The sequence below is a fragment of the Equus asinus genome, chromosome 2 (genome assembly GCF_041296235.1).
Source record: "Equus asinus isolate D_3611 breed Donkey chromosome 2, EquAss-T2T_v2, whole genome shotgun sequence".
Classification (NCBI taxonomy): domain Eukaryota; kingdom Metazoa; phylum Chordata; class Mammalia; order Perissodactyla; family Equidae; genus Equus; species Equus asinus.
The window spans coordinates 25687209-25700926 of record NC_091791.1 but is presented as its reverse complement, the minus strand read 5'-3'; the positions used below and the strand labels follow the sequence as shown (position 1 = coordinate 25700926).

Genomic DNA, 13718 nt, shown 5'->3' with positions numbered 1-13718 from the left:
CTGCAGAAATCATTACATCACCGCACGAGAGGAGAATAAACAGTACAAGAGGCCAAGGGTTTCTCCTACCCAGATTCCTGCTGTATGTGCTGAGGTACATGAGCTGGAACCCAGAAGCCTGCGGTTCGTGTCCCCGAGACCCAGCACCACTGCTGATGCCACCACCAACTCTATTGTTACAGTTGTGCTGTCACCAGAAAACAGAAGTGTGAAGAGAGTAGCTTCTCCTCCTTCTGCTGGGGCCTACTAGTCCACACCATTGGCGAAATAAAACTGGAAACCAGTTGATAGTAGTCTTTTTTTTTTAATTAAAGATTGGCACCTGAGCTAACATCTGTTGCCAATCTTCTTTTTTTTTTTTCCTTCTTCTTCTCCCCAAAGCTTCCCTAGTACATAGTTGTATATTCTAGCTGTGAGTGCCTCTGGTTGCGCTATGTGGGACACCACCTCAGCATGGCTTGATGAGTGATGCCATGTCCGCACCCAGGATCTAAACCAGTGAAACCCTGGGCCGGCAAAGCTGAGCGCATGAACTTAACCACTCAGCCACAGGGCCGGCCCCAATAGTAGAGTCTTAAAATACAATTCTTGGGGATCCTGGTTACCTACAATACGTAGGCAAGAATGTGGGCTAAGAGTTCACCCCTTTAGCTACTGTGAGCATTCATTTCCACCCTCTATTGATGTCACCCCTTCTTTTCCTGTTGGTTCAACAGTAGCATGAGAAACTGAAAATAGCTGGGTATTAGTTTCAGCTTCCAGTTCAATGGAACAGGTGATTCCGTCTCCTGGTGACAGTTTTCTCCTTAGGAACCAAACTTTCTCCATCAACAGAGCCAAAAGCTGTGGAGATATGAAAAAATTGTTTTGTGATGGCTTATTTGGTGTAATAATGAGAGGACTACTCCCACTTTTGTTACTCAATTCTCCGACCTTTGTATTTTGACCATTTATCACTGGAATCCACATCCTGGAGGACAGCACCACAACCTTATGGAGTGTTGGCTCCCAGCTAGTGCTGTCATTGAGTCTTTGAAAGTCCATTCAACCATTGTATCAGGCCAGCTGCTTCTGGGTGATGAAGTTTGTGGTAAGACCAGTGAATCCCATGGACATGCCCATTACTGCACTTCATTTGCTGTGAAATGAGTTCCTTTGTTAGAGGTAATGCTGTGTGGGATACCATGACAGTGAGTAAGGCATTCTGAAATTGGAAGATTTTGATTCTAGCGTAAACACTGCAGGCAGGGAAAGCAATTCCAATGAGGAGAAATTTCTCCCATTATGTGGTGGGAGGGGTGCAGTGTAGCCAGCCTGCCACCAGGTGCCATATTGAGGCTCGGCATTGGTTCCTGATGTTGGCAGGTTGAGAACTCAGCAAGATAATGTCCACATCAGCCTTGGTGAGGGGAAGTCCCTGTCAAGCCTAGGAAAAGGTTCCATTTCTGCCAGAATGGCCACTTTATACAAGGGGCCACAGGGCAAACACAGGGGTAGCTGAGAAAGAGGCTTACTGGTCTCAACAGAGGCCATCTTGTTCATCTGATTATTGAGAGTCTCCTCTGTAGTAAAGACCATTGGTGAGTATTCATGCAAGACACAAATATCCACTGTGCCAATTTTGACTGGTCCAAACACACCCTGGGTTCCCTTCCTCATTTCTCTGATTGCTAAATGCTGAAATGCCCCAGCTTTCAGTCCTCATATCTCTGCTCTATCCACACTTCATCTCTTGGCGATCTAATCTAGTCTCATGTCTTTAAATACCATCTAATCATGGACAACTCCAAAATTGATATTTCTAGCCTAGACTCTCTTCCCTGAACTCCAGACTCATTTATCCAGCTATTTGACTTTTCCATTTGAACATCTCTTAGTCATCTCAAACTTAATGTCCAAAGCTAAACTTCTAATTTTTGCTAGAAACCTCCTTCTACAGTATTCACCTCATCAAATGGCCACTGTATGCTTCCAATTCCTTAGTTGCAAACTCTGAGAGTCATTCTTGGCTATTCTCTTTCATTCACACCCCACATCTAATTTGTCAGCAAATCTTCTTGGTAATATCTTCAAAATGCATTGAGATCCCATCCCTTTTCCTGTCCACTGCTGTTGCTCTGGTCTAATCCAACCGTATTTCACCTGGATGATTGCAACAGGATCCTACTTCGCTTTTGTTCCCTCACAGACTTTCTCAACACAGCAACCAGAGTGATCCTGTTGAAACTTAAGTCCTCTATTAAAATCCTGCAGGGGCTTCCCATCTCTCTCAGAGTTAGAGCCGGAGTCCTTAGAGTGGTGCACAAGTCCTAACAAGATCTAAGCCTCCCAGTATCTCCCTGACCTCATCTCCTGCTCCTCTTTCCCTCTCTCAGCTCCAGACTCATCGCTGTTCCTTGGATGTGCCAGGCACGCTCCTGCCTTGGGATCTTTGCGTTCTCTGCTTCCTCTGCCTCTAATGTTTACGACCCAGATAGCGACATGACTCAATCCTTCACCTCATTTAGGATTTTGCTCGAGTGTCAGTTTTTCACAGAGGACTTTCCTGGGCTCCTTCCTTACTGCTGCAAACTGCATACCCCTAGACCACCCCTGTGTAGTAGCACTTGCTCTTCTCCTTCTGTTTATTTTTACCCCATAGCACTCACCATCCTCTGACTACTATGTCATTTACCTACTTGTTTGTGTATCTCCCCTGCCAGAATGTAAACTTCGTGAAGGCAGAGAAGCCGATTTGTTTTTGTCACCGCTGAACCCAGGGCGCTTGGCAAACAGGAAGCATTGTGTACATATTTGGTTCATGAATGAATGAAAAAATGATGAGGACTTGAAATTGGATGATATGGTGGATGCAAACACATTCCAGAAGGCTTGGTGTTTGTCTTGCTATGTGTGGGATGAGGGAGCAATCAAGGGTCATGCTGAGATTCTAACTTGAGCCACAGAGTGGATGATATGCCCTTTAAAAAATCAGGGAAGGGGATAACCACTTTGTGAAATTCCATGAGTTACATATGACAAGGTTGGTATCACTTGTACTATTTCTTTGTCCTCTCAACTAGGTTGTAAACTAATAATGGGCAGGGAGCACTGTTGATATTATTCTGCATTTGGCATACACCTAGCACAGTTCTGGAAGGCCAGTTGGTGCCCAGACATTTTTGTCCTGGGATCCACTGGGCTGTGGACTATAAATGTTCAATTTCTGTTCCCTGGGGCAATGCTCCCTGAGGTGGGAGGAGGAAGCTGGGATTCAGACTCTGCTGAGACTGAAAAATACACCCTTATAGGTGGTCCGCAAAGAGTATGTTTTACCACCCTTGTTATTTAACTATTTTCAACTTCTTCTGGTAAGGAAAGCTACTGTCCTTATTCCAATTGGCTGGAAACAAAGAACTATCAGGTAGAGGCTGGAATGAGGTGGTAAGAGGTGAGGGGGTACTGGCGGGGGATGTGCAGAGGACCTCATGGATTTAAAGGTACCGAGATTTCAGGAAGGCTTAATGAACTAAAGTAATTTTCCTTCAGAGTAAAATTTTATAGGCATTAAAGGTCCTCACTTCACTGAATGTGCTCAGGGGCGAGAGCGTCTTAGTGATTTATGAATTTTCAGATTGTGCATTATCCTTTAAGAGGACAGGAATCTCCTGGGGCTTCCTGCCTTCTCTGTGAAGCTGAGTAGAGGAGCCAGGTGGACACACTGATTCTGATTTGCAGCCTCCTGGGTTACAATTGGCGTCTAGAATGGATGGGTATATTTTAGAAGGAGCTTAGCTACTCTAGAATCTGAATTCTCCCTTCCCCCCACCAAATAAGAATTCCTTGGAACCCTTGTCTCCTGAGAATAATTATCATATTAATAACTCATATTTGCATAGTACAGCTTATAAAGCAGGTCAGCTTCCCTTATATGATTTGAATCAACAATGCTGTGAGGTTGGCAAGGAGAAGTGTATCATTATCCCCATTTTAGGAAATTGGAGCAGATTCTGAAAACATAAATAAGTTGCTCAGGCTCACACAGTAGCATGTGGGAAGACTGGGTTTTGTGTGCAGCCCTCTGGTTGTAAATGCTCCATTCTGCAGGCTGCCGTACAAGCCCCGTCCAGGAGGGAGGCAGCTGGACTCAGTGGGGTAAGTGAATTTAGACACAGGGAAATTTAGAAGGATTCTCAGATGGAATAGGGACTGAAACTTGTTTGTCTGCAATTCTAAGTATGGGTACCTCCTTTCACATGGGAAGTGGGTGGGAAGAGTGTAGAAAGCTCCCTTGCCTCCGAATATTACTCTCCTCAACCCTGCCAGACACTTGGACTCCTTAGTTCAAATACAGATGATCTTGGAAGGCAGGAGGTTAGGGAAGACTATACATTTCATGAAGACAGGAACCATTTCTCTTTTGATCAATTTATCACCAAGAATCTCATGCTGTGCTTGGCATATGGCAGGAGTAGATGAATGAAAGAGAGAAGGGGAAATGAGAAATAAAGACATTAGTTACTGGCATCGTGTGTGGCTAAAAATTAGGTGGTTGGCTGAGGGCTGGCCTGAGCATCTGGGGGCAGCAGAAGACACTAGATGCCTGAGGACAAGAAGATTGGAGGTGTGGGGCCTACCCCATGGTTGAGTGGTTAAGTCTGCATGCTCCGCTGCAGCGGGCCAGGGTTTCGCCGGTTTGAATCCTGGGCGCAGACATGGCACCGCTTATCAAGCCACGCTGAGGTGGCATCCCACATGCCACAACTAGAAGGACCCACAACTAAAAATACACAACTATGTACTGGGGGGCTTTGGAGAGAAAAAGGAAAAATAAAATCTTTAAAAAAAAAAAGGAAATTGGAGGTAGCTGGTCAACAAAGACCTCACCAACTGATTTTGTAAGAGGCCAGCCATATTCCTTATTGTCACCTTATTATATGTCCCTTGTTATAATATAGTCCCTTAATATATAAATTATTATATATATTATGTATTTATGATATGTACATAGTAAGTCTCTTGTTATAATATAGTCACCTAATATATGTATATATTACTTAGTATATATATTATGTATATATTTTACATATATATATAGTGCGTCTCTTGTTGCAATATAGTCTCTCATTGTTATTACCTTCTTCACTGTTATAAAACATTTTATCAACACATAGTTGACCACATGTTGGGCTTCCTCTGTCCTTCCTTCATGCTGTCATTGTCCTTGTGCCTTCTTTCCCACCTTGGCACAGTCTGACTGTATCTCCAAGTGGCTCGTGTACACATGACATTGCAGTGAACACATGACCGCTCTTGCCCTTAATGGCCTGTGCTGCTCTACCTCCATGCTGTTTCTTGTAACTGGAATGGCAGCCTTCCCCCTGCTTTTTTTCTATCTATCCCTGTTTACTTAAAAAAATGAAAGAGAGAGAGAGAAAAGAGAGAGAGAAAGAGAGATGGAAAGAAAGAAAGAAGGAAAGAAAGAAAGGAAGGAAGAAAGGAAGGAAGAAAGTAAGTGAGCGAGTTCCATTTTAGTATATCCAAATTCTTACCATACTTTAAGTCCCAGCTCATATAATCTCTCCTTCATGAAGACTTTGCTAATCACATTTTCTGGACTTAATTGCTCTATCTTTTTGGCTCTTATAGCACATTATCTGTACCTCTCTCATATAGGCATCACCTCATTCATTCTTTTGTTGTTGTACATTTATAATTCATTCAGTGGACCTTATATGATACTTGCCATGTGTCAGGCATTGTGCTAGGCACTGAGGATGCAGAGTTGAATGACACCTGATTTCTGACTTCAGAGAGGTCACAGTCTACCAGACAAGACAGACTTACCGAGAAGTCACATTAACCCATGTGTTAAAAACTATAAGAGATGCATGAGCAGAGTGTTCTTCCAGATAAAATGTCAGATGGCAATTTAAGGTTCTATGTGTGTGTGTGTATATATATGTATATATATTCATAAGTATATATGAGCTTTTATAGCTATATTTGTGTACACACATGTATATCTAGGGACTTTACTACTCTGTGTGTGTGTCTGTGTGTGTATAGCTTATATTAAGAGAGAAGTACTATTTACTCATGAATTATTCCAATTTATTTTCACTTCTGCTGTCTAAAATCCCCCCAGGACTGTAGCCAGTTAGGTCAAAAAGGTACTTATTTGACAAAGCTTATTTGACAAACCTGGGTCTCCTAACAATTTGTCTAGTTCTTTTCTCATTACACATCTCTGTTTCCTATTTCTTTTTCCGAGAACAAAGAAATCAAAAGTTATCTTCACCCCTGGGCCTTGAGCTCTGGGCATCTCCCTGATTCCTAGAGTTTAGCAGGTGCCTTTCTAATTCACATAAGAGGTGCTCAGTAATGATTTGTGGAATTCATGAATGAATGATGAACTCCTCGAGGGCAATGATATGCCTTCCTCCTCTCTGTGTTCCTGCGCAATGCCTTGCACACAACAAGCTCACATAAACATTTGCTGAATGGAGGAGCATTGCGTTGGAGCAGAACAAGCATGGATGAATCATAGAGCCCTGGATGAGAATGCTGGCTCTATCTCTTGTTGGTTGTGTGCCTTGAGGGGCAATTTGCTTCCTTCTTAGGACTCAGTTTCCTCACCTGTAAAGTGGGGAATATTATGTAACTCTTGCTCAGTTGCAACAGTTTATTGTGAGGATTGCGAAGCACCCAGTGTAGTATTTAGCACGTAGTAGGGGTTCAGTTAATGTTTGCTCCCTGTTTTTCCTTCTTTGAATTTGACTGCCCACTCTCATCTGGGGGCATCTGTTGGTGAAGAGTCAAGTCAGGCTTTGCTGTGGATGTGGGACTAGCCCCTCCCCTTCCTGCATGCCACATTCTTCCACCGGTGATCCGTGAGACATGCTCGCATCTTCTTTTTCTGTTCTGAGTACTTGCCCAGCGGCCTGGGTCTTGTCAGGTGGGTTTACTACATCTGCCTCTTGTGTTCTTCCCTGGAGATTCCCTCCTCCCTGGTGGCCTTTGGAAGGCTCTGAGTGGTGAGAGAGGTCAGGGGTGAGCCGGCTTTCTTTTGTTCTTGGTTTTGTTTGCTTGGCACAGAATGTCTTAAGGCTAAAGTTTATATTATCATCTTCTCATAGTCCTATTATTGTCCTTCTGTGCTGGCTCCTGGGGGAAGGAAGCTTCTAGCTCCTAATTCTCAGCATTTGAACCTTTCCTCTGGGGAACACTGGGGTGACTTTGCTGAGACATCATCCTCATATGTGTCCTACTGCTTTCTTTCTAGGGTTAAGCTCAATTTAAAGGAAGGGATGCTTTTCTAGATCAGGATCTCAGCAAGGTGGAAGGGTGGTGTCATTGCAGCACAGAAATGGGAGAGGAATCCTGGTATGATGGAGTGTTTCTCAAAGTGTGGTCTTCCAATCGCCACAGGAAGATTTCTGGAAACTACCCAGGACCGTCCAATTCAAACTTCCTGGAAGTGGGGCTAGGGAATCTGCATTTAGCAAATGACTGTTAGGCTCCAGCTTTACTTATGAAGTGGGAAGAACAGTGACCCAAACACTTGATCAAAGTTACATATTATTGGGACTTTGAGTCCTTTCATCTTTCTGTGCCTCAGTTTCCTCATCTGTAAAATGAACGTAATAGATTAGATTAATACTCTCCCCTTCTGAAGACTAGGATTTACCACCAAAACACCATTATCTTTCATTGACTTGAAAATGATGATTTGTAAGAACGTTTGACATGCTGAGCCTGTCTGTTAAGGAGTCTGAAGTACAAAACATGAACCCTGCCTCAAGGTGTTCAGAATCTAGTTGAGAAGGCAACTCTCATGACATCCAGAAGCTATCAAGGTAGTGTTTAAGTAGTAAAGTATGTAATTTGGTTTTAATCACAATAGGACTTTAGAAGAGAGAAGACTTGGATGACTGGGGTAGTCTTAGGAAGCTGCCTGAAGAATGTGGATTTTGAGCTGTTTCTCGAACAACAGACAGGCACGTGCATGTGGAAAGAGGACTAAGCACAGGCAATGATACAAAAATATAGCATGAAAGAAAGAAAGCAGAGATGGGAGAATGGGTTTGGCTTATTTGCGGCACCTTGAGAAACTTGGATTGCTAAAGCAGAGGACAGTTTCTTGAGAGCTGTGGAAAAGTGGTTAGAGAACAGAGTGTGGGCCAGACGGTACAGTGTACTACATACCAGGCTAAGGAGTCTGGATTTCATCCTTAGGCAGAGGGAGCCAGTAAAGATTTCTAACCAAGAAAGGGCGTGAATTAAGAGGCAAAATTAAACCTATCTACCATGAAGGCAGAAATAATATTCATTGGCGTGTGGAAGGATGTGTTTGTCTGGATCCTCCAAAATGCAGACACCAGGATGAGATTAGATACATAAGAAACATATTAAGGACAGACAAGATGGAGGGAGGGAAGGAAAGAAGGAGAGTGGTTCAAGCATTGGGTAAGGAGACTGAGAGAGTGAGAACAGCTCTGGGTTCTTAGATGGGTTTTCCAGACCCTGTTGTTTGTTGGAAGCTGTATTAATTAAGTGGAATTCTTACCCCTCAACATCTCTTTTCTTCTTTCTATGTGGACTTTGCACATAGAAAGTTTGGAGGTTTTTTTTTTTTGTTTGTTTTGGTTGTTTTGATGTCCCTGAAGGCTTGATGTTGGGAGAAAATGAAGTGGTCTGACTTGCTCCTGCAGAGCTCTAGATGGGTTTTCTGACCTATTTCTAGAAGAGCATGGTTTTGAGTTTGTTTGTCCAGAATTTGGGATGCCCTGCACATAGCCAGCCATGTTTTACATAGTGACTGTGAGAATGACTTTGTAGATGAAAGAAGGTAAAATGAAGGGGAGAGAAAGTCTGTTGTGTCTGTGTGTGTATAAATTCAACAAGCAGGAATTATTGACACATTACTGGGCAAGTTGGTTGGGGAGGATGTGGAGAAGTCTCTTGACTTAATTAGCCGCTGACTTTAACAAATAAGGAAACTAGCTATGAATGGGAGAGGCAAGGACCACTGAGTGACTGTGGCCAACAATTCTTTGCTTGGGATACACACTTCTTGCTGTTGTGCTATGCTAATAGGACTGGTAGCTTGGTAAATTCTGCTGTTCAACAAATAGCTGTGCCATTGATATTTCTCTTGGCTTGGCTGTTTCTTGCCAACCTGCCACTTACCAACACAGGATGCAATCTGAGAGGAGACTTATGAGCCCTCCAGGCATGGCCCTGCAGGGAAGTTGAATGTTCCAAACCAACTTTGCCATAGACTCTCTTTGACCCATAATGGGTCACATCCTTGCACCTTATTTTTTCTTAGTTTACATAAAAGAAATGGAAATAGTGCTTACCGACCCCATGGCGTGCTGGATGAGAATAAATCTCAAAGTGAGTGTTTTGTTGTCAGTTAAATGCCATAAAAATGGTCAATATAATGGCTGATTATTTTTCTTTAATCTTAAATGGCTACCTAGAATGGGAAAGACCCATATTGGTAGCAAAAATTCATTATCTCAGAAAGAGTTTAATGGCTGCTGTGCAAATGAACTGGAGAAAGTTAAATTGTGGAATGAGAAGGAGCTGAGAAAAGTGAAATGAGTTGTGCATTAAATTTAGATAAACACAATTATGTGTAACTGGATTATCACGCGTGCAGCCAGACGCTGTATCTTAGGCACCTGCATTTTGATTAAAATCAATTCAGGTGCATGCATCCTTGTAGATATGGAGTTGTGCCTAAGCCACTGTCCAGGCGCATGAGGAGCAGGCAGGGAAACATCTGATATCCACGCCCCCACCTGGAGAAGTTAAAGGGCATGGGACCAGACTGACTAGCCCAAGAGCATTTCAAAAAACTAAACCCTATTATAGGCAGCTCCAGCTTTCTGACAGGTATAGCTTCTTTCTGGTGTATTAATTCCAACTGGAGTCAAGAAAGTGGTTCTGGAGTCCAGTGAAGTACAATGACTTGCTTCGTCCATGGTGGGAACAGATGCTACATGGTAGATGGCAGATGGCGTCAGAGGATGTTGGGGACTGGCCCTGCCTGCTATTCAAGTATTTATGGCTTTTGAGGCCCTACTGGTGGAAACATAAAATCTCTTTGAACCGCTCTGTACATGGGGAGAATCAGGCCCGTTTCCTCCTTACCTTGTTAGGTCCAAGTCTGTGAGTCAGAATCATCTCCAGATCAAAAGCAAGCGCATTCTCTGATCTTTGTCTGGGTGGCAATACGAGTGAACGGAGCCAGCCAGCCTGTGCCTGACCTTGAAGGGGGACAGATGTGGAGAAACAACTGTCCATAACCCAGTTAATTCCTGTTGGCATGTTTTATTTCAAATGCAAAGCATTGTCAGGATTAAAATAAATGCTACCAGTTACAGGGATGCATTAAATTAATAATGGTTTTTCTTGCTTGATCCTATAATACCCCTGAACTCAATGGATAAATACTAAGCCCTCCTCTGGGTGATTTGAAATACACTGTATATTGTTACACAAACTAAAGTAAGCTTCCTTTTTTTCCCCTTTGTTCCTCTTCTCTGCCCCTGCCTCATCCCTCTCACAGGTTATACTTATCCTGACGAAGCTGTACGACTTCAACCTGGGGAGCGTGACTGAGAGTTCACTTTGGAGGTAAGTGGATTAGAGATTCTTAACCAGCTACTCTGGCTTGGCTCACATGAGGAGTGCCAGCTAAGCAGCTGGGAAGCATGTTTTGGAAGGAGCAGAAGATGTCCTCCTCCTGGAAGCCCTCTTTAATGCCCCAGGTGGAACTGATGGCCCCCACCTGTGAATTCCCTTAGCACTCTGCTTATCTCTTTTGGGGCCTGTCACACATTCTTCTTGGCACTGTTGTTGCCTCTGCATTCCTGCAGTGTCTCATTCTACTTGATGAACACAGGTCTGGTTAGAGAGATCGGATGAGTGTGCCTGAAACATGGAGCGACCGTGAATAAGGGACCCTGCTGTGGGAGGGATTCTTGCCTTGCTTGTGAGTCTTGGCCCAAGGACTGTTTCCAGTCCTTTGTGTCTGTAAGATGCTGTGGTTCTTGAGAGGTCCGTACTTTTGGGAACAGACACACGTGGGAATCAGGTCCCTGTGATGACTTTTGTGGTCCCTAGGCACTTTGCCTTTGTGGACTCCTTTTTCCCTAAAATAATATTTTTAAAATATATATTATATGACTGCATTGGTATAAAGATGAATATATTAGTATAGTATATTAAAACATTTTTTCAGCCTAAAACTTCATTTTTTTGTTTTGACTTTAAAAGAAAGGGAAAGCATTGTTGTGGCTCCCTAAAAGCATTGTAAGTGCCCCTAGGCACTGTGCCCATTTGCACCTTCTGGATAAGTCAGCCCCAGTTGGATGCTGGGCCAGCGGGACAGTAAGAAGGATATGGACTAAGTTAGAGAGGATTTGAGTGAAGCCATGAACCTAGAAGTTTCTCTAGACAGGGGACACCTGCACACTCACCCTTCCATATACTTCCTCACACGCACATACACACACTTGCACTCACGGCCACACTGCCCGCAGTCACAAAGGGTAACGCAAGCTTCATCAGCCACTGTGAGTTGGTGCTTCATGCCCTGTGCTTATTATGTGCATGGGACTCAAGTGGGCTATGTATCTATCCTGTTTGCTTTGTCATTTGTAAATACTGGGAGGGTGCTGTCACAAAAAGCCATTCACCTGAGTGCGTCATCATCCCAGAACCTTGTCCTGAGGGTTTCCTGGGGGCTTGGAGCAGAGGGGTCTGGGGCCTGAGTATCTGTGCACCTTGCTTCCTCTTCATCTGACCTGTTTGTTTGCAGAGGACTAACCAGAGCCTCTCTCCCAGGAAGGGGGAGCAGTCACAGCATCTATTAAATATTTAGGGGTTAATTGCTCATATCGACTGAGGCCTGCCTCCATGTGTGCAGGATGTCCAAAACCTAATTTTGCTGCTCAGTGAAAATTGGCAGAGGTATAAGTAACCAGGGTGCCTCTAATGGATGAAAGCATGCCTATTTCCGCTCATGTGGGACTCGTAGGGAATTAGAACCACAGAAACTTTCCCCTCAGGCCCAATCGCAGTGACACTGTAGTGATCCTTTAAGCCTGACTCCATGCTGTCTGCTTGGTGCAAATAATAAAACAAGCCAGGAAATCCTGTCCTGAGAAGGGAAACAGCTATCCCTGGCAGCCCAAGTTTCAGGAAAGGTTTGGCTAGTTTGAAGAGTGGGCCAGGCAAAGCCAGGGATCCTAGTCCAGGCCTTTAAGTGATAAAGTGTGTGCCCCATGGTCATAAAAGCCAGTATATTCACTAGTGTGTACCAAAGACAGTAGACAGCCAAGGGGCCCTAAGGACACACCGATGTCCAATTGCTGGGATTCAAGTCCCAGTTTGCCCACCAAAGAGCTCTGTAGCTTTGGGCACTTTACTTAAAGTCTGTGTGCCAGTTTCCTAGGTCTGTCACTATGCAACCCACTTCTCTCTCTCTCTCTCCAAGTCTCAGTTTCCCTGAATGTGAGTTGGAGATAGTACAGAACCTACCTGCGCTCTAGCTGTATTGTCCTTGCTCTTCTTAAAACAGGCCAACCTCTCTTCCCCAGAGCCCCTATATTTGGCTCTTTTCTTCTCCTGAGTTCTCTTCTCCTGGGAGTTGGGGTACCCCCTCACTTCCTTCCCCTCTCTGTTCTCCTAATCAGTGAGGCATTTCCCTGGCTTCACAGTCCATCACTGGGCTGCATTTTCCTCCTTAGTCCTCACCAGCCTCTGGCATGCTAAATATTTACCTACTGACTTATTTATTGTCTACCTACACCCCCTAGTATCTAAGCCTGTAGAGAGAGAGAATTTTTCGATTTTAATTCAATGCTGTATCCTTAGCACCTAGAACAGAATCTGGTTCATGGGAGGTACTTAATAAGCGTTTGCTCCACGAATAAATTAGTGGATGGATTGTAAGGATGCAATGAAATGATAAGTATACACACACGACGATCACTCACATGTAGGAAGTGCTCACTTAATTGTAATAATGAATGATTATTATAACCCTATGTGTTTGTATAGTTTTCATTCCGTTATTGACTTGATGCAGGGTTTCATGGGATGGAAATTGTAGGGCACCCACTGGGATGTATTCTGTGTTATCTAGGAATTAGCAGAGATCTTCAGGAGTGATGGCGGGGGGTTAGGGAGAGGAGAAGAGTGGTTTAGGATGTTGTCCTTTGTGATGATTGGGAAGAATTGGAATATCAATTTCTACCTAGTCAAAGACACTCTTTTGTAGATGAGATTCTCTGATCTGTGTGTTGGAATGATGCACAGGATACAGTTTGGCAAATGAAAAGTGGAAAAATGTCCCTATCACAGGGAAAAGGCCAAGCAAGGCTGGGCTGCAGGAAAGAAAGGAGTCAAGCAGGAGGCAGAGGGCGCGGCTGGGTGTTGGGCCAGATTGGGAGCGTGTGGGACTCATCGTGTTCACAGAAGGGGCTAAACCAAAGGGGTTACTCAGATTGTAGTTTACAGATAACAGATTCCATATGGTGTGACCTTTCAGGGATTTGAAAAGCTGGTGGATATTATGGGCTTTCCTTCTGGATAAATGTTATATATGAAGATATTTTTGTCTTCTGATGCAGAGGGTTCATAGGTCTGATAAAGCCCAGCTTAGGAACCCCTGGGTAGATATGATTGAGAAAAAGGACTGCTCCTAAACTTTGTGGGGA

At 43.8% G+C, this 13718-nt stretch overlaps 1 protein-coding gene across 3 annotated transcripts in view; it reads left to right on the top strand.

Annotated features, from left to right (window-relative positions):
* Positions 1-13718, top strand: part of SORCS3 (sortilin related VPS10 domain containing receptor 3) — a 568071-nt gene that overhangs the window by 166541 nt on the left and 387812 nt on the right. For all 3 annotated transcript variants that reach the window (XR_011493944.1, XM_070483671.1, XM_014844779.3), the window contains exon 2: positions 10562-10629. Coding sequence is in view for 2 of the 3 variants with exons in the window: in XM_070483671.1 (XP_070339772.1) it covers positions 10562-10629 (68 nt within the window). In the remaining variant the exon portion in view is untranslated. The remainder of the gene's footprint in view (positions 1-10561; positions 10630-13718) is intronic.